The following is a 22,587-nucleotide window of genomic DNA, read 5'->3' as shown; positions in this document are numbered from 1 at the left end:
TTATTTGCAAACACTGGGGCTGCTTTGAATAATCTCCCCAACTGAAGATTCATTTATGTAGGGTACTTTGGAGAGGAAACAGTGTGATATTAATGCCAAAGTTTAATGTATGGATCTACTTCAGATGTTACAGATATAGTTGTAGTAACGTACTCAGCATGGGTCTGTGATTGTTGTTGTTTAGTCGTTTAGTCGTGTCCGACTCTTCGTGACCCCATGAACCAGAGCACGCCAGGCACTCCTGTCTTCCACTGCCTCCCGCAGTTTGGTCAAACTCATGCTGGTAGCTTCGAGAACACTGTCTAACCATCTCATCCTCTGTCGTCCCCTTCTCCTTGTGCCCTCCATCTTTCCCAGCATCAGGGTCTTTTCCAGGGATTCTTCTCTTCTCATGAGGTGGCCAAAGTATTGGAGCCTGAGCTTCACAATCTGTCCTTCCAGTGAGCACTCAGGGCTGATTTCCTTAAGAATGGGTCTGTGATATATACCCGCTAATCCTGCAGTGTGTGAAGCGACCCTTAGTGGTATTAGTTATGTGAGTGCAGCACTGGGTATGGACCAAACACAAAATTTTACATTCATTCTCCCTGTACCGGAGAACATTATTGCTCCTGCATAAATTGCTGGTGACATCAATAGTATCTCAATATGCTAGATAGCCAGGGAGTTAAGGTGCCCTCTCATTCTCACTCCTGACCACGGGGAGTAGAGTGGTGGCACCAAGTATCCCCTGAATACCCCCCCCCCATTTACACTGTAAATGACTTCTCTCAGTTTGACTTCTCTCAGTCTGCAGGTTCAAGATCGCTGTCAGTTGACTCAAAACACAATGTTCATGGGTTTTTAAATAAAATGCTAGTGGAGCTGGCCTTTTTAGTTACAGTCCTAACATAACATGATCTTGTAGTAACTTCTGGAGCATGTGATGCAAGGACTACAATGATAGAGTTAGAAGGCATCTTGTCAGTCACCTGGTCCAACCTCCTGCGGATGCAGGAAACCTACTATTTCAGCATCCCCGAGAAGTGGCCATCCAGCCTCTGATTAAAGTCCTCTAATGAAGGAGTCCACCACCTTCTTGATACAGTTTGTTCCACTGTATTCATCCTTTTTCTTGTAGTTGGTGTAGTTGGACACTGAGGTCCAGTGCCCGAGGGCCTTCTGGCGGTTCCCTCATTGCGAGAAGTAAGGTTACAGCGAACCAGACAGAGGGCGTTCTCGGTAGTGGCGCCTGCCCTGTGGAACACCCTCCCATCAGATGTCAAGGCAATAAACAACTATTTTACTTTTAAAAGACAACTGAAGGCAGCCCTCTTTAGGGAAGTTTTTAATGTCTGATGCTATACTGTTTTTAATATTCAGTTGGAAGCCACCCAGAATGGCTGGGGAAACCCAGCCAGATGGGCGGGGTATAAATTATTATTATTATTATTATTATTATTATTTGAACCCATTGACTTGGTTCCATCGCTTCAGTGCATTAAGCCAACAGTTGGCTTTGGAAATGCTGCTCAGTGCTCGCTTCCACGGAATGAAATGCTATTCAGTGTGCATTTTCAAATCTCAAGTTTCATGTGGATTCACAGCAGTTGTGGCAGAGCCAGTTTGCATGATAAATATTGAGAAGGTCGCTCTCAAGTTCTGACTTTGTTCCTTGACAAGCTCGCCCCACCCCTCTCCAGCAGGCACATTTCCCCTTGCATGCTAAGAAAGCTCTGTGTGCCCAGAGCTCCTCTGTGTTGGCTGTTTCAGGCATCCAAGAAATTACAGGATAGTTGCAGCTGTTGAGTGATAAACCATAGATTCGGTTTGGTTTCAAGCTTGTGAGTTGTTTGCCCAGTGTCCTTGCAGTACCTTCTCCTTCCCTTTCTTGGGCAACATCTTTTTCCCATTCATACACCCGTCCCCCTCCCTCCCACCTCTGTTTAGCCTTGGCAGCCAGCACCTCCCCGTCTTGCTCATTCATTTCACTGCTCCCCCCACCCACTTTTGGCATGTAAAAATGCAGCACTATAGCAACAATGGAAGGTCCTTGTTGGGAGTGGACTTGATGGAGGGGGGGGAGGGAAGGTGCAACTCTTGACTGCGTTCCAGCGTGTTCTCGCCACAGTCCTGGCTCTGACAGTTGAGAGGGCTCTTCAAAGCCCCTTATTACAAACACAGGGCTAAAAATAGGTTCACAGTCAGCTGCTCTACAGAGGCACTTTGTAATCCTTCACTTCCCAGGGCTGGCAGCACCATTTTAAAAAATGAGACTTGAGTCTAGCTCTGAAAAACTTCACAGAGTGAAGCAGGCAATGTAAAGTATATCAAAATGCAAATTCATAAACACTCTCCATTCTCTGTGAGCCCTGCCAGGGCATCCATCTGCCTTCTTGCCAAATGCGTTTGTAGCTTTTACGGCGAGTACTTGTTTTTTTGTTTTTAAACCTGCACTAACTCTGATAGTGTAGATTTTTGAGCACAGTGTCCTAACTTTCACTTCTGAATTTTCCAACTCCTGGTGAGAGCTGTTGTTCAGCAACCCCTGGAGAGCCAGAGTCTCCCCCCCAAAACACACACACACACACACAACAACAACACCAAACCCTGTTCCATCTTAAAGAGAATATCTAATGCCCCAAACAATCCCAGCACAAGATAAAACTGGCGGTATTAGTAAGCCATTATTGTAGCCAGCATCTTTCTTACAGAAGGAAAAGATTCCCTTCCCTGAGGATCTTGCAGTCTAAATGCTGATAGGAAGAGACTGGAGAAAGAGAGAGGGTTGCATGGGTAGCTAGCTAACCCTGACAAAGCACAATTAAAGGTTTTCAGGGCTCCCAGCTCTAAATGTGAACAACCCCATAATATTTGCATGTATAGTTGTCTTTCGTTTCTTCCTTCTGCATCCCACCAGATTCCAAGGAACTGAAGGTGACATAAATGGAGGTTACCTCTCTCCATCCTCTAGGGATGGGCAGATCACGTCATTTCTGGCCCTAGTCAGTTTTGCAGATGTTAACTCATACACCCATTCCATTCCATTTCTGTATTAATTTTGTGATTTATTTATTTTTTTAAAAAAAATATGACAATTTGAATACATGTTAAAATACATCCTTGAACATGTATTTTATCACAACTTGTGTATTTAAGTATGCAGTTGTCCTAATGGGAATCTAAGAAACTTCTCTTTGATCCTCTTATCTTCACAACAACCTTGCGAGGCCGATTAGACTAAGAGTGTGTTGATGGGCCCAAGGCTTGCCATTGAGCTGCATGACGAAAAGGTGTTTCAGCCCAGGTCACCCTGTTTCACAATCTCAAGCAGCTTAAGGTGTTCAAAAGTCAGTCTGTGCTCGCTCAGTTGTGAGATCCAGTTCTCAAGGCGCTCGCTGCTGTTCCAGGCAAATAAGTCCATTTGGCAGATAACCTGAATATGGAAGTTCAAGGCAGCACCAAACTGCACATGCTCAGAACTGCAATCTCAAAAAAAGAAGAAAAAGAAAGTGGAAGATAAACCACTATCTGATTAACGATTAGTTTCATTTGGTTTGGAGGAAATCCAGCGTGCTATAATGGTTGCACAACGGCAACAGAACACCCAGAGGTTAGAGCTTATGCCGTGCCCATTATCAAGCCTTGTGGTGAATGGAGTTGCTTTGAAAGGAAGAGTAAGGAGCACTTGATACTGTCCTTGACTGACCTCCTGAGGTCATTCAAAGCACTGACAAGCTTGTTAAGAAAGAAACATGTCTTCCAAGTCACATTGGTGTAGGGTCTTTCACTTTTGTTGCAATGTGAAATAAAAGTGAAAGTTGGGTACTTTAGACTCTGAATGTCCTTCGTTGTTTTGATGTTCTGGGAAATACCCTGTGTGTGTTACCCTTAGCTCTTGCCAAGTGATTCAGGAATGTGCTGTTGTGGTTGCTGTTTTAAAAAAGATCTTGTTTAATGGAAGGGAAAAGGATCTTTTCCTTGATAATGGTTAAATTTATGCTGTCTCATATTGTCTTATGTTAAGCTTTACTTTGTCTGCAGTGTTTTTGTTTCCTGTCTACTTTATGTTCCTCTTTGTTTCAGTCTATTCCCAGGCCTTCCATTTCTTGCCCCCCCCCTTTCATCATCACCACTCTGATTTCACTGTGTACCACTGGTAGCCAAGATGGCACCCTCCAGTTGTTGTTGGACTCCAACTCCCATCAGCCCCAGGCATTATGGCCAATGGCTAGGGATTATGGGAGCGCGCACACACAATCAGGGAACAGCTATGAGACAGCCAGGCCTTCCCAGACTCTCCTATGGCAATGAATCACAGAGTTGGAAGGGACCACGAGAATCATCTAATACAACTGCCTGTAGTGCAGGAAAATTTTGCCCAACACAGGGCTGACACCCACAACCCTAATGGACCCTGAATATGCTAGGTGCTGAGCACACGGGCATAATATTTCTTGCATGTTTGCCTGTATATCTCTGTAAATAAAGAGACTAGAAACTTTATTTCAAAAACAAAAGAAAATAAACAATTCCTGAAGATTAAGGTCCAGAGCCAGGAGGACAGGTAAGCCACCACAGGGTCTCAGCCTGTGAACATAGGAATGGTAGAAATTTGATTTGAATTGCTATGTGCTCTGCCACCAGGAATGTTTTAGAAGTGCCTTGTTTTGTATGTCTCAAGCCTTGCTGCTTCCAAAGCTGCCCAGCAGACACATGGTTGCTTGGTCTTAGCAGTTTGGCTGCACCGGTTTTAATAATTTCACCAGTCAGTTGCTCTGATCTCCCTCTTTTCTTAGGAGCTGGACTACCAGAAGAGACGTATGCGGGAAGCTGGCGATAGATTTGTCCCTGTCATGGGCGACTTTATCACTGTAGCCAGTTTTAGCTTCTCAGAGCTGGAAGACCTTCTGAACGATGCAAAGGATAAGGTAGGAAAATGCTTTTAAAATGTTTGTTCTTTGATACGTTCCTCCAACCCAAAACACATACGAGGCATGTAACTTTGTTTTCATTTTTAATGGGCTGTTGCACAGAGCACATATATCTGTTCTTCATTGAGAAAGGAACCTTGTCTGCAGAAATGAAGGCTGCTTCTTTTCCATGGGACAATGGGTGGCTCTTTAATAAAGGTCTGTAATTATTGTTTGAAAGGCACGTTTGATTAGACAAAGGTTATTAAACAGAAATGCTGTCATAATGCAACTTACCTGCAACTTCCAAATCTAAATACATCCTCCAGTTACAATTGGATAGACTATTTTTTCATCTCCAGAACTAAGGTCCCTTCCAAATATCTAGCAGTGACCCTCTTTGCCAAGATGAGTTCAGTAGACCCAAATGTACCATTCATAGGTTACTTCTGGAAAGACAGGAAAGCACTGAAGAACTAAAACTGTGATAGCTAGCAAGGGTGCATATATTGGAAACTGGGGCTTGTATTAGCTCCCCAACGTATCACCTGGAGCAAAACAGACACTTCTTTTTCCACCTGATAACATTTGTGTTCAGAGAAAAGCATGTACAGCGTGTCCCAAGAGGCAAATTGTAAAGCAGCAGGAGAGTAGACCTTCAATTTATTTGCTCCTGACTAGAAGTTGGCACTAAGCCTTCAGTATCTAGGGTGGGGAAGAAACATAAGAAAACGTTATAAAGGCACAAGAATGTTTAAAGGAGAACAAGTCACAATGTAAACAAGGTGTAACAATGGCAAACGTGTCCTGCTTTGCTAGTGTGATAAAGGCAGCTAATAGCACCAAGTAAGTCTGTTACACCTTGGCCCATTTTTCTCTCTTTTATGTAAGGAGCTTGAGAAAACACAGGCCCTTTTGGTGTTGTGGTGGAACCTTGCCTGAGTGGCGAGGTTTCCTGATTTTCAGCCACTTCACATTACAGCTGAAGTTGGCGCTTTCTATTTTAAGTTGATCACATCACACCCCTGGATGCTTTGGGCAGTTATTGTCTCTGCAGCATGTGAAATGCCCCTTCTTTCATAGGCTACATCATGTAGGAATTCATATTTTGGGGAGCCACTGTTCTCTAACTCATCCTTGTAGGACCGACTGTGTTTTGTACTAGAACCCTGATATCTACCTACTGGAGTTTGGTGCAAAAAAATAAAAGAATTCTGAGCCCAGGAGTTTGTTTTAAATAACAGATATGCATTGAGCTTACACACTTCTTCCATACAAAAGCCCCCTCCTGAGGGGGGTCGTTTTGTTGTTGCCTTTCTTAAACAACTGAGCTGATCTACTTCAGATCACCCAGAGACCCACCAGCAGATCCCAGGCTACCTTCTGCTCATCCCTGCTCTAACCCAGATGCTTTATATGAGCCCTTTAGCCTTGTGCTCTCATCCATGGCTGCTAGTGCCATTGTAGAGATGGGGAGGGCAGGATTCGGTTCAGTTCACATTGTAATGTGAATTTACCAGACGTGAACTTCCTGAAACAATATGTGGACCAAACAGCAGTTATCTTTTGAAATTCAAACTGCTCCAAATTTTGTGGCGGAGTTAGCCAGCCAAGTAATGTGTACCAAAATGGATATGTTTAGGCAAAGTATGCATAAAAATCTTAGTGAAAATAACATGCAAAAATACACATATTAGGGGAAATTGCTTGCAAAAAAAGTGCATTAAAATGTTGGATTTTCATGAAGACTTAAAATCACAAACTGATGCAGAAATGTGGAGAAGGAAATTTAAGACTGAAAAAATGAGAAACAGAGAGAGAGAAAGAGACTGAAATTGACAGATTCTGCCATGAGGGGAAAGTCAAGCTGTTCTGATCTGCAGGGCAGCGCCACCCAGTGGTGCTCTCAGGTAATGGCGCTGCTGCCTGGGCCCCAGCTTGACCTTCCAAGTGCAGCGTGTTTAGCCAGCTGTTTAATCCAGCCCTGCTATCTTGTATCATGACACATGACAGGGCCTCACTCTCTACGTTATGTTGTTTCAAAATGTGCCACAGCCCAGCTCTGACCTTTTAAAGTTATAACTGTCTCTCTCCTCTATGAGTGTGTCTGTTTTTCATGGCTAAGATGAGTTGCCTTGCAGCGTAAAAAACAAATGCAAAAGGGGGGAGGTTTTAATTTTAAAAAATGGGAAATGGAAATGTTATAAAAATGAAATACACAGAGTGTTTTATCTGGCTTTCCTCAAAATTAATGTCCTTTATCTTAAAACAACAAGCCTGTTATTTCAAGCTGTCAGCTGTCTGTCTTTGAGCCCCAGGTTAATATAGGATTGGTTTGGATACTGTTCGCATATAGCACTTTGCTTCCCAGACCCTTCACTTTTTGTTTGGTTTCTCTTCATTAACAGGACCTTTGTTCCTGGGTTGTTTTCTTGCTTCTATTTCTGTCTGGATCCAGTGGCCTGAGGGAATAAAATATATAATGAGCAAGCAAAAGGGAAGAATGAAGGAAAGTTAGCCAAAATTTACATTTCCTTGAAAAGGCCTGGTGTTAAGTGGGGATGTTAACCGAGCTCAGTTTCTAGGGTTACTTACGAGGGAAAGCGCATCTTATCCCTCATACAGAAATCTCCTTAGCCAGGGCAGAAATTCAGTGGTGGATGTTTTGCATGTAGAAGAACTCAGGTTCAATTCCTGGCATCTCCAGGCAGGACAGAGAGAGACTGCTGCCAGAAACCATTGAGAGCCACTGCCAGTGTAGACAGTACTGAGCTAGACAGACTAATTGTTTGACTTGGTATATCACAGCTTTCTGTGTTTGTATGTTCGGATTCTAAGAGCCTTGGGGTCAACCCGTGGCCTAAGGCCTTTCTCTTCCTAGCACATCATTGGTAAAACAGACTCTCTTTTAATCACAGCTGAAATCTTCATTGGTACAGTGTGGATGTTCGGCTCCTCATGCCTGATAGGGTCCTGCCATTTAATACTTTTCCATACTTGAGGACACAGCTGCTGCTGCTGCTGCTGCTGCTGCTGCTGCTGCTGTTGTTGTTGTTGTTGTTGTGAATTAATGTGGGGAAGGTTCCAAGATGGCGACGGCTTAACAAGCAGGCTTCGGAGCTCTGCAGATAACAGGACTGTAATTAGCATTGATTGCCACCCAGGGAAGTATTTTTTCCTTTTTTTACTTCTCTGCTTTTAAACTTACCAACCTACTGAGATTCTAACAGCACCTCCTCCTCCTCCTCCTTCTCCATCTCCATCTCCTTCTTCTTCTTCTTGTGAGAAAGGGCCAGACTACGGTTTGTGCTTCTCTCATAGTGTGTAGACATTTCTTTTGTTTTTATTAATTCTATTACAGGAACACAGGTATATGGGGGTGCCTTTCCTACCATAATAATATACCCTCCTCCAGTCTTCAGAAACTAGGGGCATTCTATTTTTACATCAGTAGAATGTCCTTAATTTCTGTGACATGTGAGGAATTTTGAGGATTTTGTTTTTGTTGTTGCTGCTGCTGCTGTGGACTGCCCTGAGATCTACAGATGAAGGCTGGCATGCAAATTTAAATAATGAATAATGTTAAATGTGGGGCATAGTGAGGGGAGGATTACCTCTTTCTTTCCCTAGCCCCAATCAGAACAGAAACCATCCAGCTTTGGGCTTTAGGTGTCCTGTTTCTAGGAACACCAGTATCACCGGCTTGTGGCGTATTCACAGGGAGGGCCAAAGAGCAAAGTTAGGTCATATTTCAAGGGCCAAGTCTAGGAGAACAAGGGGGAAAGTCTGTACAGTGGTGCCTCCTCGCAAGACGAAATTAATTCGTTCTGCGAGTTGTTTCGTATTGCGATTCTTTCGTCTTGCGGAGCACGGATTCCCTGGGTATTAACGGCTTTAAGAAAAAGGAAGCAAACTCGCAAGATGTTTTCATCTTGCGAAGCAAGCCCATAGGGAAAATCGTCTTGCGAAGCAACTCAAAAAATGAAAAACCCTTTCGTCTTGCGAGGCATTCGTCTTGTGAGGTACCACTGTATTGGTGATTTCTGCTTAGATCGGAGCTGGGAGAGGAGAAGTAAGACTTTCCTTACTGCGTGCTATGTTTGCAGTAGGAAATGCACAAATCCCATGTGTGCACCAGTAATTAAACCAATTAAAATAAACTAAGTAGTTATGCAGTATAATGCGTAGCATGACTTCCAAAGACTACCTCTGAGTTGTGAGCTTTGGAGAATCATAACATAGCCTAGTGAAGAAAAACAGATCCTGCAAAACAATAGTCCCTCAACACAGTGGGGAATGCCCATATCACGCCCCGTGGCATGTGCTTTACAATGCCCGAGAACCTGAGCTGCAGGTTACCCTGCATAATGCTTAATCCAGCTCAGCAAATGAGAGCTTTCCATCTATTTGTATTAGCTATGTCAGTATCTTCCAGTCATGTATCCTTTCCATCACTTGGTGCAATTTGTTTCTGGTGTTCCAAGGATTAAGAATCCAGGGTTTATTTTCATCCCAAACCAGATTTAATCATACTGGGGAAGGAGAATCAGGTTCCTGGTTCTGCTAAGCTAATTGAAGTGTCTCCCCACAGCAAAGCCAATCATGTCTGGAAGTGGTTGCATGCACATTTGCCAACATAATGTTCTCAACGAGAGATGCTTAATTCTAATTGCTATAACATGCCCCATCAATCTGTCACTCCGTACAATCATGTGCGCAGCTACTATTCTTGAACCAAGTTCCTTTTCAGCTTCTACTGGAGGAGCTCACAGCTTTCACTCCTCATCAAGCCCTGAGCTGCCTTTGGAGCCAGGAAGGGAATATTCTGTCCTTAACAAAACTGGAGCTATTTCTCATGCTCACTTTACTTTCTTTCTTTCTTTCCCCACCCCCTGCTTTTAAAATAAAAATAAAAATTATATGTGTGTGTGTGTGTGTATTTACCCAGATGTGCTTCCCAGGACCTGAAATTGCTCCATTCTCAATGGTCTCTCTGTGTTTGTTGAATCAGGAGTGCTGCCTCCACCATGGAAACTTCTTGCAACTGGCCAGTACGGAGGCCAGAAGACTCAGAAATTCCACGATACTGTTCCTTTTAGCAAGAAAACACTCATGAATGTGATTTTTATCAAAACTGAAATGGGTCTTGCTTTAAAAGCTTTGGCCATTAAGCCGAAGAACAGTGACAGTCATTGGGATTAAACACCTTTCTGTATATGGATCTAGGTTAATGAGCACAGAGATCTGAATGGGAAGGAGCACAACATCTCACCCATTATGATGTAGAAATGCACTGCCTCATCCTTGTTCCCAATGATCTTCCCCCAACCTGCAGGTGAAGGACCCCTGGTCCCCTCTTCCAACTGAAGAGGAATGCAGATAATGTGATTCCCCCATCATTATCTGATTATCTCCCTCTGTCTCTCTCCAGTGGGTGTTGGGAGCTACTGCTTTCCTGGCGCACCATAAACAGGAAGCAACAACCGAACTACATTTACTTTGTGTATTACAAAGCAAAAAAGCAGTTCCATGTTTCTGTGCTCATAGACTGAGGGTGTAATGGCAGAATCAGGCTTTCTCCTGATTCATGGTGGGTTCTGGAGTCAAGGAACTGGGCAGGTGGGTATGCATAGTATCAGCAAGGAGCATTTACAGGATAGGGACAAAAAGCCATGAGTACAGAGAGCATTTGTTGCCAAGTGTTGAAACACGTCTGGGAAGCATTTCACAGGCAGCTGGGATCAACAGGATCCAATGAACAAGGAAGGGGGACCAGAATTCAGCAGGTTTTCTGAGCCAAGGCAGTACCAATACAAACCAGTAAGTCTTTATCAACCAGGGTTGCCTATACTGTACAGCCTTAGAGTCAGACACAGGTCAAATTTCAAAATGCTTTTAAGATGTCCAGGTCTAATTTCTGTGTTATCTAGAGCAACCACTCATTTCTTAGTCCCCTTCCCAAAATCAAACTGCTGAATATGCAAGTTACTGTGGAAGTAAATGGTGCCTAGGTTGAGGTTTCATTAAATGATGTTTGAATGGCCAGATTTATAATAGTCACGAACCTCAGGCTTCCCTAAGAAAATATTAGAAATCCTAACCACCAAATACCTTTCCTCAACCTACTTTAGCCATTCAGTATGGGTAAAGTAGTCTATTTTTAGCCTGTCACTTAAAATCTTATAGGCATTAGTGAAAGATATATTAATAGAATTGACTGACGTGTGCAGGAAAGCAGAACAAGACTGAGCAATGAAAGCCGTAGTCTCAGAATGGTGCTGTAGACCAGCGATCTGGCTGTGAAACAGACTGCAGTCTGCTCGCAAGGAGAAGAATGTGCCCCTAGCAGAGAGGCGCTTGAACACACAAAGTTGTTGGTCAGTCAGAACATCTACACTGGGTGGCAGATAGTTTGGTTGTTATTTATAAATTTAGCAAATAAATTTAGCAAATGAAACTAAATATGGGAGTCAGTACAGTGGTACCTCGGGTTACATACGCTTCAGGTTACATACGCTTCAGGTTACAGACTCCGCTAACCCAGAAATATTACCTCGGGTTAAGAACTTTGCTTCAGGATGAGAACAGAAATCGTGCTCCAGCGGCGCAGCGGCGGCGGCAGGAGGCCCCATTAGTTAAAGTGGTGCTTCAAGTTAAGAACAGTTTCAGGTTAAGAACAGACCTCCAGAATGAATTAAGTACTTAACCCGAGGTACCACTGTACCTAAAAGGGGAGGATAAACATCCCCTAACATATTGAAATGGCTCAGATATTGGTAGAGTAAAGGTAAAGGTGTTGCGGTGCTCATCTCGCTTTATTGGCCGAGGAAGCCGGTGTATAACTTTGGGGTCATGTGGCCAGCATGACCAAGCCGCTTCTGGCGAACCAGAGCAGCGCACAGAAATGCCGTTTACCTTCCGGCTGGAGCGGTACCTATTTATCTACTTGTACTTTGAACTGCTAGGTTGGCAGGAGCAGGGACCGAGCAACGGGAGCTCACCCCGTCACGGGGATTCAAACCGCCCACCTTCTGATCGGCAAGTCCTAGGCTCTGTGGTTTAACCCACAGCACCACCCGCATATTGGTAGGGTAGGGGAAGGCAAGTATACAGCTGTTCTTCTGAATGACAGCCTTGCATTTGTCACCATATCTAGTTTGGCCTAATAGAAGAAGGATCTGTGGAGGGAAGATGAAAGCAAGCAAGTTCAGAGTTTGGGTTTATTTGCTTTCAAAAATAATGGCGCAGCCAGTTTCGAGATGGAAAGGGAGCTGAGTGGCAAACAGTTCTTCTCAGGGTACACAGAGAGTGCCTTGCTGTGTTCCCTTTTGCATTTTGAGCATTTAACCATTTGCAGAAACAATCATGCCCAGTCTTGATGGCATCTCACGGAAGAGAAATGCCCCGTGTTATCCTTGACCATGGCTTCTGCCATATGAAACTCTGCATTGCTCCCTTATATAAAAGGAAGCATAAGCCCACAGGCATTGTTCCAGCTTCAGTAGCACTGCAGCATAATGTCAGTGTTTTGGGGATGAGTGATTGACAGGATACAAGAAACTAAGCAAAGCTGTCTGCAGTGGTAAATAATAATAATAATAATAAATATTATTTATATCCCGCCCTCCCCAGCCGAAGCCAGGCTCAGGGCGGCTAACAACACTAAAACAGTGCAACATTATAAAAACATTATAAAAATTAATTAAAATCAAAATTGATGGCAACCATAAACTAAAGTTTTGTAAAGATTGCCAAAGGAGGGAGTCAGGCTGCGCCCTGACCAAAGGCCTGGTGGAACAGCTCTGTCTTGCACGCCCTGCGGAAAGATGTCAAGTCCTGCAGGGCCCTTGTCTCTTGTGACAGAGCGTTCCACCAGGTTGGAGCCGCAGCCGAAAAAGCCCTGGCTCTAGTTGAGGCCAGCCTAACCTCTCTGTAGCCTGGGACCTTCAAGATGTTTTTATTTGAAGACCGTAAGTTCCTCTGTGGGACATACCAGGAGAGGCTGTCCCGCAGGTTTTGACACTCCAGGGAGATCACTATTTGTGATCTCAGATGAGATTATTGTGTCATTTCTTGTAAGTCAGGCAGTTTCTGGAAAGAAACTGTGGCAAGCTGGGGAGTAGACAAGCAAGCTAAGTTTGTAATGCACACAGGGTTGCAGGGTTAAGGGCCTGTTGTCAGGAGGATGCACTGGAAAGGGAGGTTGTACATTTTGTGTCCAACAGAGAGGCTTATTGAGGTGGTGAAAGTCATGTGTCATGAATAAGCTTGCTCATTTCTTCAGCTGCTGTGAGGACAAAACTATTGTGTATCTCATGATGTCCATATCCATGGGGGTGTGGAGGAGAACCAGAATGGCAGGGTCCATGGAGTGCATTAAAAAATGGAATATTTAGCAGACCTAACAAAAACAAAAACAAATGTAGGGGGGAAGGACTGGTGAGAAAAAATTCAGTGGTTGCTGTGATTTCAACAAATCTAAATCATGGCTGCCTTGTGACAGATGCCATTATCAGTTGGCAGCTACCAAATGCTTCTTTTAGTGTCTGCATTCGCCTTATAAAAGAATGAGAGTAATGTCTCCATGCTGCCCATTCTTATTTACTACCCTCTCTCCCCCACTCATCAACCACATGGTCTAGCCACTGTTTCATTTCTCCTAGGAAACAACCTTTAATATTAGGTGTGAGGTATCTTAAAGTAATTGCCCAACAAAATCTCTGTATCAAAATGCTGTGTTGTTCCTGTGAGAGCCTCTTAATTCTGGCTTTGCAGATAATCAGGAAGGAAAGAAGTTGGGCAGAACCTGGGTGCTGTTTAACTCTTGTCACCGTCGCCACCAGCATTTCTGCACTGGGGTTCAGAGTTGAATTTATACCTAAGGTGTTGACGTACCTGACCTGCTTTGTTGTCGTCGTATGAGTGTGTGTGTGTGTGTGTGTGTGTGTGAGAGAGAGTGCGCACAAACCATTGCTCAAGCCTCACAACTGACAGCCTCAGTATCAAATTCTTACATTCAAGTCAAAGCTTATGCCAAACTCCTTCTGGCACCCGTTTGCTTGTTCTAGGAGAAATGTTGCCACCAGTTCTGGCTCGCTCACTCATTACACCAAATAAGCAATGAAGCATGGTGCCTGGCAAATGCCGGCAGCCACTTTATTGTGTCTCAAGATGGCCTCATGATGAAGGAGAGCTGAAGCCTTAGCTGCTTCATGCTTACTGTGTGACCTGCCCTAGACTTTGCTAGCCCGGCTCTCCACACTGGTGAAGCAAAGGGACCATTAAAATGACCAACCCTATCCCTTGGTCTGCTGGGCATAGATGGGAATTTTCACTAGCAATAAAAAGGGCAAAAAACTAATTTCACTTCATAACACACTTGTGCCTTTTCTTTCCCGTTCTAATTGCAGTGTGTCTGTTTGTGGTTTTTTGTTTTTTGTTAATCTTTCTCCCTTTCCCTGACAGTACGCCAAGGCGCTGAAGCACTTTGGAGAGCATGAGGGTAGGATGCAGCCAGATGAGTTTTTTGGCATCTTTGACACCTTCCTGCAGTCCTTCACAGAAGCCAAACAAGATCTGGAGAATATGAGGAAGAAGAAAGAGGAGGAGGAGCGGAGGGCACGCATGGAAGCCATGGTGAGGAGGACTCGCGTGTGTTGGAGCAAAAAGAGAGCTTTCTTCTGGGAAGCATCTTGGGAAGTCTAAGGACAGCGTGTGCTGAGGGACATGTCTTCCCTCTCTGCACTCCCACACACAGGGCGGCCAGCTGTCCTGCACCATTGACCCATCTGAGCTCATACCCTGCCTGCCTGTTGGCCTCTCATTCACGCTCTTTGCCACAAACCTTCCTTGTCCCACATGCTCTGTGTGGTAAGAATCTGTCCCTCTCGCCCACCTTTCAGTACCACAATGTCTACATGCTAATAAGAGACAATGCACACTGTGCCATACAGACAAGAATGAAAATACAGTGGTACCTTGAGTTACAAACGCCTCAGGTTACAAATGCTTCAGGTTACAAACTCTGCTAACCTGGAGTTACCTTGAGTTGAGAACTTTGCCCCAGGATGAGAACAGAAATCGTGTGCTGGCGGTGCTGCAGCAGCAAGAGGCCCCATTAGCGAAAGCATGCCTCTAGTTAAGAACAGTTTCAGGTTAAGAACGGACCTCTGGAACGAATTAAGTTCGTAACTAAACGTACCACTGTATTGGCTGTTTCCAGTGAGAAATAGAGATAAGTACCAAGGGAAGGTTCCACTGTTTGCCATAGGAAGCATGGAGAGTGCAAACAGAACAATTCATGATTTCCATTGAATTAGATTTTAATAATAGATTAATAACAAAATTATTATTATTATGATTATAGATGATGAAAGGTACTACATTCCATTATTTGCATTTAATGGCATGACATCCCCTTTGACCTTTCCTGAGTCCAGTGCTTCAGCCCTTGACACCAGAAATAGAATCTGGCACAACACCAGCCCTGTGGTTCTAGCTCTCAACCACTCCCTCCCATTTCTGCTGGACAAAATGTAAAAATATGGGAAGTCTAAATACATCCGTATCTCCATGCATACAGCTGGGGCAGACTGTTGTCTGTTACCTTATGCAAGAAGACACCTGTCATGCAATTGATTTCTTACTTGCTGTCTTCCAAGAGCTATTGCAAGCTGCCTTTTGGTTTTTGTAGAGCCGATTCCTTCAGCTGTGTAATGCACCAATTCATTCCCTTTGCTGATTCTGCCTCTAGAGCGCTAATGTTTGGATCCCCGGGGGTTCATGTGAACTGACCTCCCTCTCCTAACCTTACGGCTTTCCCAAGCCTGAGAACAGTTCCTCAGCATTCTTCTGCCTTGTTTCGTGTTGCCAGCACTTTAACCCTAGCAGTGATGGTCACTCCAGCCTTGCTAAGAATGAGGACTGCTTTTCCGAGTCCCCTGTGAAAACACCCTTGTTTTCTCCAGCTTAAAATGAGCTGTGGGGTGATGTGGGGATGTAGGTCTATTTTGAAGAAACTCTTTCCCAGTGAATTAGTATGCAGCTGTGCGTGGTTTAAAATGTCATGAGCCCATAAGTGTGAAACAACAATAAGGAACAGTTTTAGAAGTGTTGAAAGGCAGACTGTCCAACACACAACTGGAATGGGAGGAGAGGGCAGACCCCTGGTTTTCAGGAATGAGAGGCACTGGCAGGTCCTCTGTACTGGAATTTAGGAGGGGAACGGGGGGGGGGGACAGAAGGACTGTGTGTGGCCAGGGAAAAAAGAAGCCCTGGGGTTTCTGGGTCACAACTTGGGATATATTCCTGACTCCAGTGAAATCAGTGGGGTGTTATCTACTGAGTTCAAGTATAGTCAGGGTCACATTTTGACACCCACTTCCTGTGTGGGTGGGAGGAGGAATGCATTTCTCTCTGTCTCTTCCTCCCAAACATTTAAGCACACAGGGACGGCCTGCATTTGAGGCAAAAGGTCCTGCTTCACTGTTTATGTTTTCATCAGCCAGAGTCACATGACCCCCCAAAGCGACTTTCACAATCACTGCTCCTTTATTCACGAGTTGTCACACTGGCTTTTATAAAACTGACTCATAAGTGGATTGGGGCTTCCAGCCAGAACATTCTCTTTCAAAGGGGTTCCATGCTCACTTTCATTTTAGATTTGGCCTTAAAGGAATGCCCCCTTGCTTTCTGAACTCATGGGGAAGATATCCTGGGCTGCCACTTCATTTTTTTTAAAAAAAATATATTTACTGAAGAATTTCTGCACCTTCAGTTTTGTAAAAGCTGCCAGAGTGACCAATCAAGCAAAATAGTAGAGATTACGTTTTAAAAATCAGTTACGCAAAATCGTAAACATGGTTCATGGCAGTAGAATCCCTAAACCAATATATAGTCTTCGTTACTAGTAGGCACTGATACCTTTATCTTCCCAGAATTCCTCTACAGCTATCCCCCCTTTAAAGCTAAGTTGATGTCTATTAGTACGTCTAGTAGGAGTGAGTGCTATTGTCTAACTGTGCTTCTGTGTGAAGAAGTACTTCCTCTTGTCTGTCCTTCACCTTCCCACGTCCAGCTTTTGGATGAGCGTGGTTTCTAGGGTTGTGAGAGAGTGGGAGGAGAACCTCTCCATCTCCAGTTTCTCTTACTAGCATAAATAATGATATACCCCTCTATGATGTGCTTCCTTACCCACCTCCCGCCACAAAAAAGCCACAGACTTTTGAAGTTTGTTTTTTTCAATTTAACAGCATTTATAAACCACTTAATATCCTAAAATCTCCTAAATTGATATAGAAAACTGCAGCATAAGAACATGAAAAACAGATACAAAATAAAAACCAGTAGGATGCCCATAAAATCTGTAATGGCTATTATATTACATTTGCATGTACATTATGTTGCTTGTTATGTTATAAACCACCTTCTGATTTGATAAGGGGCAGCATATAGGTTTCCTAACTAAAACAGTATCATTAAAAGCAAGAATGAAAGAGTCCAGGTTAATGGCAATGCCTAGCCGTGTGTGTGTGTGTGTGTGTGTGTGTGTGTGTGTGTGTGTAGTTTGGGGTTCAAGTTTGTGGTTCAAGAAACAACTAAGTCTATAGATCTTTTATACAAGGTGTAAATATCTCTTTAGTGACTTCGGCAGTACATTTTTTTTTATACATCCCCTGCCAAGTTTAAATCCATGTCTGTTTCTCCCTCAACAGCTAAAGGAACAGAGAGAGAAGGAGCGGCGGCAGAAGAAAGCCAAGGCTGGCAGCATCTCTGAGGAGGGAGGGGGAGAGTTTGATGATCTCGTGTCTGCTTTGAGGTCCGGCGAGGTCTTTGACAAGGACTTATCAAAGCTCAAGCGCAACCGCAAGCGTTCAGGGAACCAAAGCTTGGAGACGAGCCGGGAACGGGCAGTGACAAAGCTCAATTATTAGAGGAGGAGGAAGCACAAAGGAAAGGAAAGGACAAAACAAAGACTTATTGCCGCAACAAAGAGTCAAACAAGATGGCGGAGGCTGGCCAATATTCTTCCCCGGGAGACTTGTCTATCTGGTGGCTTTGTTTACTGTTTCCAGGATGTACGGGCCTTCCCATCTTGCTCTCTTCCATAGCCATATAATCTGGAATGGTTATAAAAGTGCCTCTCTACAGCCCAAGGGATTTGTCACCAAAACGTTGCTGTTTGGTAGACGAGTTTGCTTCTTGACATTTCCCCTCACAAGTTCAGCCTGGTCCCAGTGGCGGAACACAAACCATTGGGCCTTCTGTGCCGATTAGTTATGTGGGGAGAGACTATGGTTTACTCTGTGCCAAAGTGTACACTTAAAAAAGAAGAAGTTCTCCATCTATCTGAGAAAATTAACAAGACATTTTCAGTTTGGTTTGCTGAACCCTCCTGCCCCATCCTTCACGCATCTGTTGTGGAGTGGTTCTACAGCGCTGCAGCTCCGCTCTTCCCCTGGATTTACAAAAGGCCATTGGTCGAAGCCTGAATGATGTTTTTCGATCTGGAGAAATGTTACTTAGTGGCCTATATCATATAAAGCAAAGCAAGTGATGCTTCGTCAGCGGAAGTAGATGGGACCGCTCAGCCGAAGAAGACAGACAGACTGTTTGCGACACTCCTTGGTTTTTTCCCAGGAATCATGGATATTGAGTCTTCAGGGATGTGCCCATCCATGAGAAAGAATGAGGGAAGGATGAACCACACTCGGAAGAGCGACCGCAATGGGTTTCGAGCCAGTTCAGTTGTCATTGCTGAGCAATGTGGTAGGGAAAGGGTGGCAAATAAGAATGTTCACAGGTGTAAATCTACATCATTTTGTTAGCACAATAAAAATGGTTATTGGGACTGGCAGAGGTAGGATATTTTTTTTCTTTTTTAAACCCAGACAAATGGAGTTTGTCTGGCGGTTGGAAATGGGAATCCTTTTTTGTGTCGGCAGCCATAACTCTACTGGGATGAACTGGAGCTTACACTTTAACAGGCTGGCCTTCTTGGAAGCCCCAGGTCTCCCGGAAAGGGCTGCACGATTTTAATAGTAGTAGTAATAATAATAACACGCTGCATTGCTAAGATAGCTGGGGTGTTCAAGGACTTTTCCATCTGGAAGGGAGTGATGGTAGACTCAAAGGTGGCTTACCCCAGTGGACTTTGATAAGAGCTCCAGAGAGCACATGTAATTAATCCAAAAATAATTAGTTGTTCCACAGTGGAAACTATCTAACACACAGCCGGAACAGCGAGAGGGAGCATACCAATATCTTCCTGTTTCATTGTACCTATATGGCTATATGGCAATAGAAGCATATAGTGTTAGAGTCCTTATTTATCATAAAGCGGTGAACAGACTGTCGCCTTCCTTCAAGTGAGCATAGGAAAAAGAGGCGAGAAAGATCTGGGTGCTAAGCATAGCGACAGATGGTCATGCCCATTTCTGGAAATGAACGTGTCATCTGTGAGTGAGAAGTCCTTGGGACTCTGAGGAATCCCAAAGAGGCTCAAATTGTCACTTTACAGAGCAATCCTATGACCTCTTTGTGAGTGGGAGAAGCTGTGGCAGAACCGCCACATCTGGCACTCTGCAGGCTCACTGCAGCCAGGGTAGAAAGTGTGGGGCAGCTTTTCTCCCTGCCTTTTGACCTTCCCCAATTCCAAACTGCAACCTCTCCCATAATGCCCTGCTCTTGTCGCCACTACCAGTGGGGAGCCATTATGCAATTTCTGTGGCCACACAGTAGACCTCTGTCTCTGCCAACCCGTGGGCCTCAGCCACCCTCCCAAGCAGCATAGGATTGCCGCCCCCCCCTTATCATCTGCTTTTTGTTTGTATCAAAGTGTTATTTAATTTCAAGCTTAACCTTGAGTTTGTAGAGCAGACAGCGTCTGCATCTTGAGCACTGCCTGATCAGTATTCTATGCAAACCACGTTAGAAAATTGTAGAGGGAGGTTGTTGGTCAGAACATCAGGAACACTAAATCAGGTATCTAGGAACATGCAGAAAAGAGAGCGAGAGAGAAGACAGAAGCTGCCTTATTTTAATGTAGTGGAGTCTGAGCCTCCCATTTCTGAATTTCTCTGTTCATGACATTCCAGAATCCAGCACTTCTGCTTTGACACAGACAGTGAAGGGCCGGTTACAAGGGCTGGCTGCAATGTGCTCTCTCCTTTACTCCTCTTCCCTGTTTTGAAGGGCCTCTTTTTTTGAAACGAAACCCACTGCATATAGACCCAAGCACTTTTTTTAAAAAAAGTTCTTTCTAAAAACTTTTCTTGTGGGGTGGGGGAATTTTACAAACTCATACTTTTTTTGGGGGGGGGGTTATTCTCCCCACCTCCAAAGATGATGAACTAGACACTTTTAAAAAAAAAATGTAATTGCTATCTCAATCTTCTTGCTGAGCTCTGTAGTGGAGATGTAGTACTGTGATAATATGTATTGTGGACATAAGGTGAGACTGAAGCAATATGTGCCATAAAGGTAAAGCTACCCCTGACCGTTAGGTCCAGTCACGGACGACTCTGGGGTTGTGCGCTCATCTCACTCTATAGGCCGAGGGAGCCGCCATTTACCCGCAGACAGAAATGCCGTTTATGTGCCATAGGGGGAGACAAATGAGTTTAGTATGCAGAAAAGCCCGAGATAACATTTCCCCTCCAGAATATAAACATTTGTTTTCTTTCAGCACAGTCTTTCCCCTCTTGCTTAGTTTCTAAAAACTTAAGGCCTGCAGAGAGATTAATTAGAAAGGATAGATCCCAATTCACCAGCTTAGATTCATCTGTGACCCTCTTCCTGAATGTGAAAAAAGAGAATAATCTGATCTATGTTTCTGTTAATGTGGTTTAGTCTTATGCTGATGCCATTACCATAACCCCCATTCTTTCTGGTTATGAATCGGAGGAGGGCCAGGCTGGAGCCTGCAGGTGGCTCTCTCTGTCAGTGTCCCATTTCAGAGGGGCACCCCCTCCATTTTGGGTGGCAAGGAAGCTTACTTGGTGACAAGCAGCAGCAGGTGGCATGCAGCAATCACTTAAAAATGAATAAAATAAAAGCAAATGCATTAGACCTGAATCAGCTTAAATCCAAAGCATTTTTCCCTCTGAAAAATAAGTTGCAAGTTCTTTAGTCGGGCTGCAGGATCAGTGCTAAGGGATGATGGGAGTTGTAGTCCAACAGCACCTGGAGACTATAACTCCCTTTAGACTATATTTCCCAACAGCTACAGCCAGTGCTGGCTGGGTCTCCTGCGCGTTGTAATATAAAACAATGGGGAGGCACCAGTTTGGGAAAGTCTGATCAAGAGAATGTTTGAAAACACAAAATCCTGGAGTGCTTTAATGACTGCAGCTGGACTTTGTATCTTCTCAAATCTAGCTCTTCAACTTTTCCTAATACTTATGCATCATCACTATTGTTTGTGGTTGACAACAAATAGAAAATCTACAACAACATACCTTCTTCTGTGGACTTTGGTTGCAAAGTGTGTCAATGATGTTAGGACTGGGCTATGTGTTCCTAACCCAGGTGGGCGTGCTAATCCAAATGCACTGCCAGTTAACAGCGATGGAAATACAGTAACAGTTCAGGTTTAGAAGTCTCCTCTGTTGGTTAGATCCAAATGGTTCATCTCCTTCCAGCCAATGGAGCATTTCCCAGGGAAAAGCATTCCAAGTTTTGCAAGGGGTAATAAAAACCAAAGTTTGAGTCTGCTCATCCCAGAATCTGGGTGGGGGGAAATGGCAAGGGCTTAATGAGATATTTCTCATTTGGAAGATAATGTTTGCAGGTCTTTTAGAAGTATTATGTTTATGTTTAATGAAGTAAAGGAGAGCAAAGCACTTATCTTACAGAAGAGCTGTGCTTCTCCATGCCCACCACAACTTCGTTGGGCAGACCTTTTTCTTTCTGCCACCCCCCACCCAAGTTATAGCCCAATAGCCAATAGGTTTATATCTTATAGGTTTCCATGAAGAGAAAGGAGATCAGTTGTACAGTTCTGTTATGTACATGATGTATGCAGTTCTGTTTTTTTAATGTTCTAATAATTAAAAAAAATACAATTTTAGGAATGTTTTTAGGGGAACCCTGTAAATGCCACACCTCTATTTATTTCGCCTTTAGTTTGCTATTTTTGTGTATACACCGCATTGCAGCCATGACTATTGAGACTGCACCAGTATATTCGGAGCAAGCAGAGTTCCATAGTTGGCACTACTCAGGCAGGATAGATGAGTGGCCCGGGCTTCCATTGAAGGAAATATTTAATGCTCAGGAAGCCCTCCCTGCACCACACACCACACACACACATTAATGTCTTGCAGAAGGATGAGGAACATGTGACCTTCCAGCCTTAGCCAGCATGGCCAGTGGTCAGGGACAAAGGGACTTGTGGTCCAATAACAGCTGGAGGGCCACAGGTTCCCCATCCCAACAACAAACAACCTTTTTGGGCAACCATAACACAAATCAAGTCCAAAATATATGCCATTGCTGGCCCAGCACACACAGACAGTTTCTCAGTGCCCTTGTGTGTTTTTTCATCACAAAGCTGAGCTGTAGAATGGGCAGCAGTGTTAAACAAGAGAAGCAGGTGCCTCCAGGTATATCTGCAAAGTCTTTGCATCTGGTCCCCCCTCCCCAGTAGAATGAAGATGTGCACCTTCTGTTTTCCTTATCTTCTATGCAACAGTGT

The 22,587-nt window shown here is 44.1% G+C and overlaps 1 protein-coding gene across 7 annotated transcripts in view; it reads left to right on the top strand.

Moving 5' to 3' along the window:
* The window catches only part of DAAM2 (dishevelled associated activator of morphogenesis 2), a 219,026-nt gene extending 200,279 nt beyond the window's left edge, over positions 1-18,747 (top strand). For all 7 annotated transcript variants that reach the window (XM_081903777.1, XM_081903778.1, XM_081903772.1 and 4 more), the window contains 3 exons: positions 4,779-4,910; positions 14,358-14,528; positions 17,606-18,747. In XM_081903777.1, the coding sequence (XP_081759903.1) occupies positions 4,779-4,910; positions 14,358-14,528; positions 17,606-17,824 (522 nt within the window). In that variant the 3' untranslated portion in view covers positions 17,825-18,747. The remainder of the gene's footprint in view (positions 1-4,778; positions 4,911-14,357; positions 14,529-17,605) is intronic.
* Positions 18,748-22,587: the final 3,840 nt, after the last annotated feature.

Source organism: Podarcis melisellensis (assembly GCF_964234715.1).
Source record: "Podarcis melisellensis genome assembly, chromosome: 3".
Lineage (NCBI taxonomy): Eukaryota > Metazoa > Chordata > Lepidosauria > Squamata > Lacertidae > Podarcis > Podarcis melisellensis.
The sequence above is the reverse complement of the archived record's forward strand: the minus strand, read 5'-3'. Positions and strand labels throughout refer to the sequence as shown.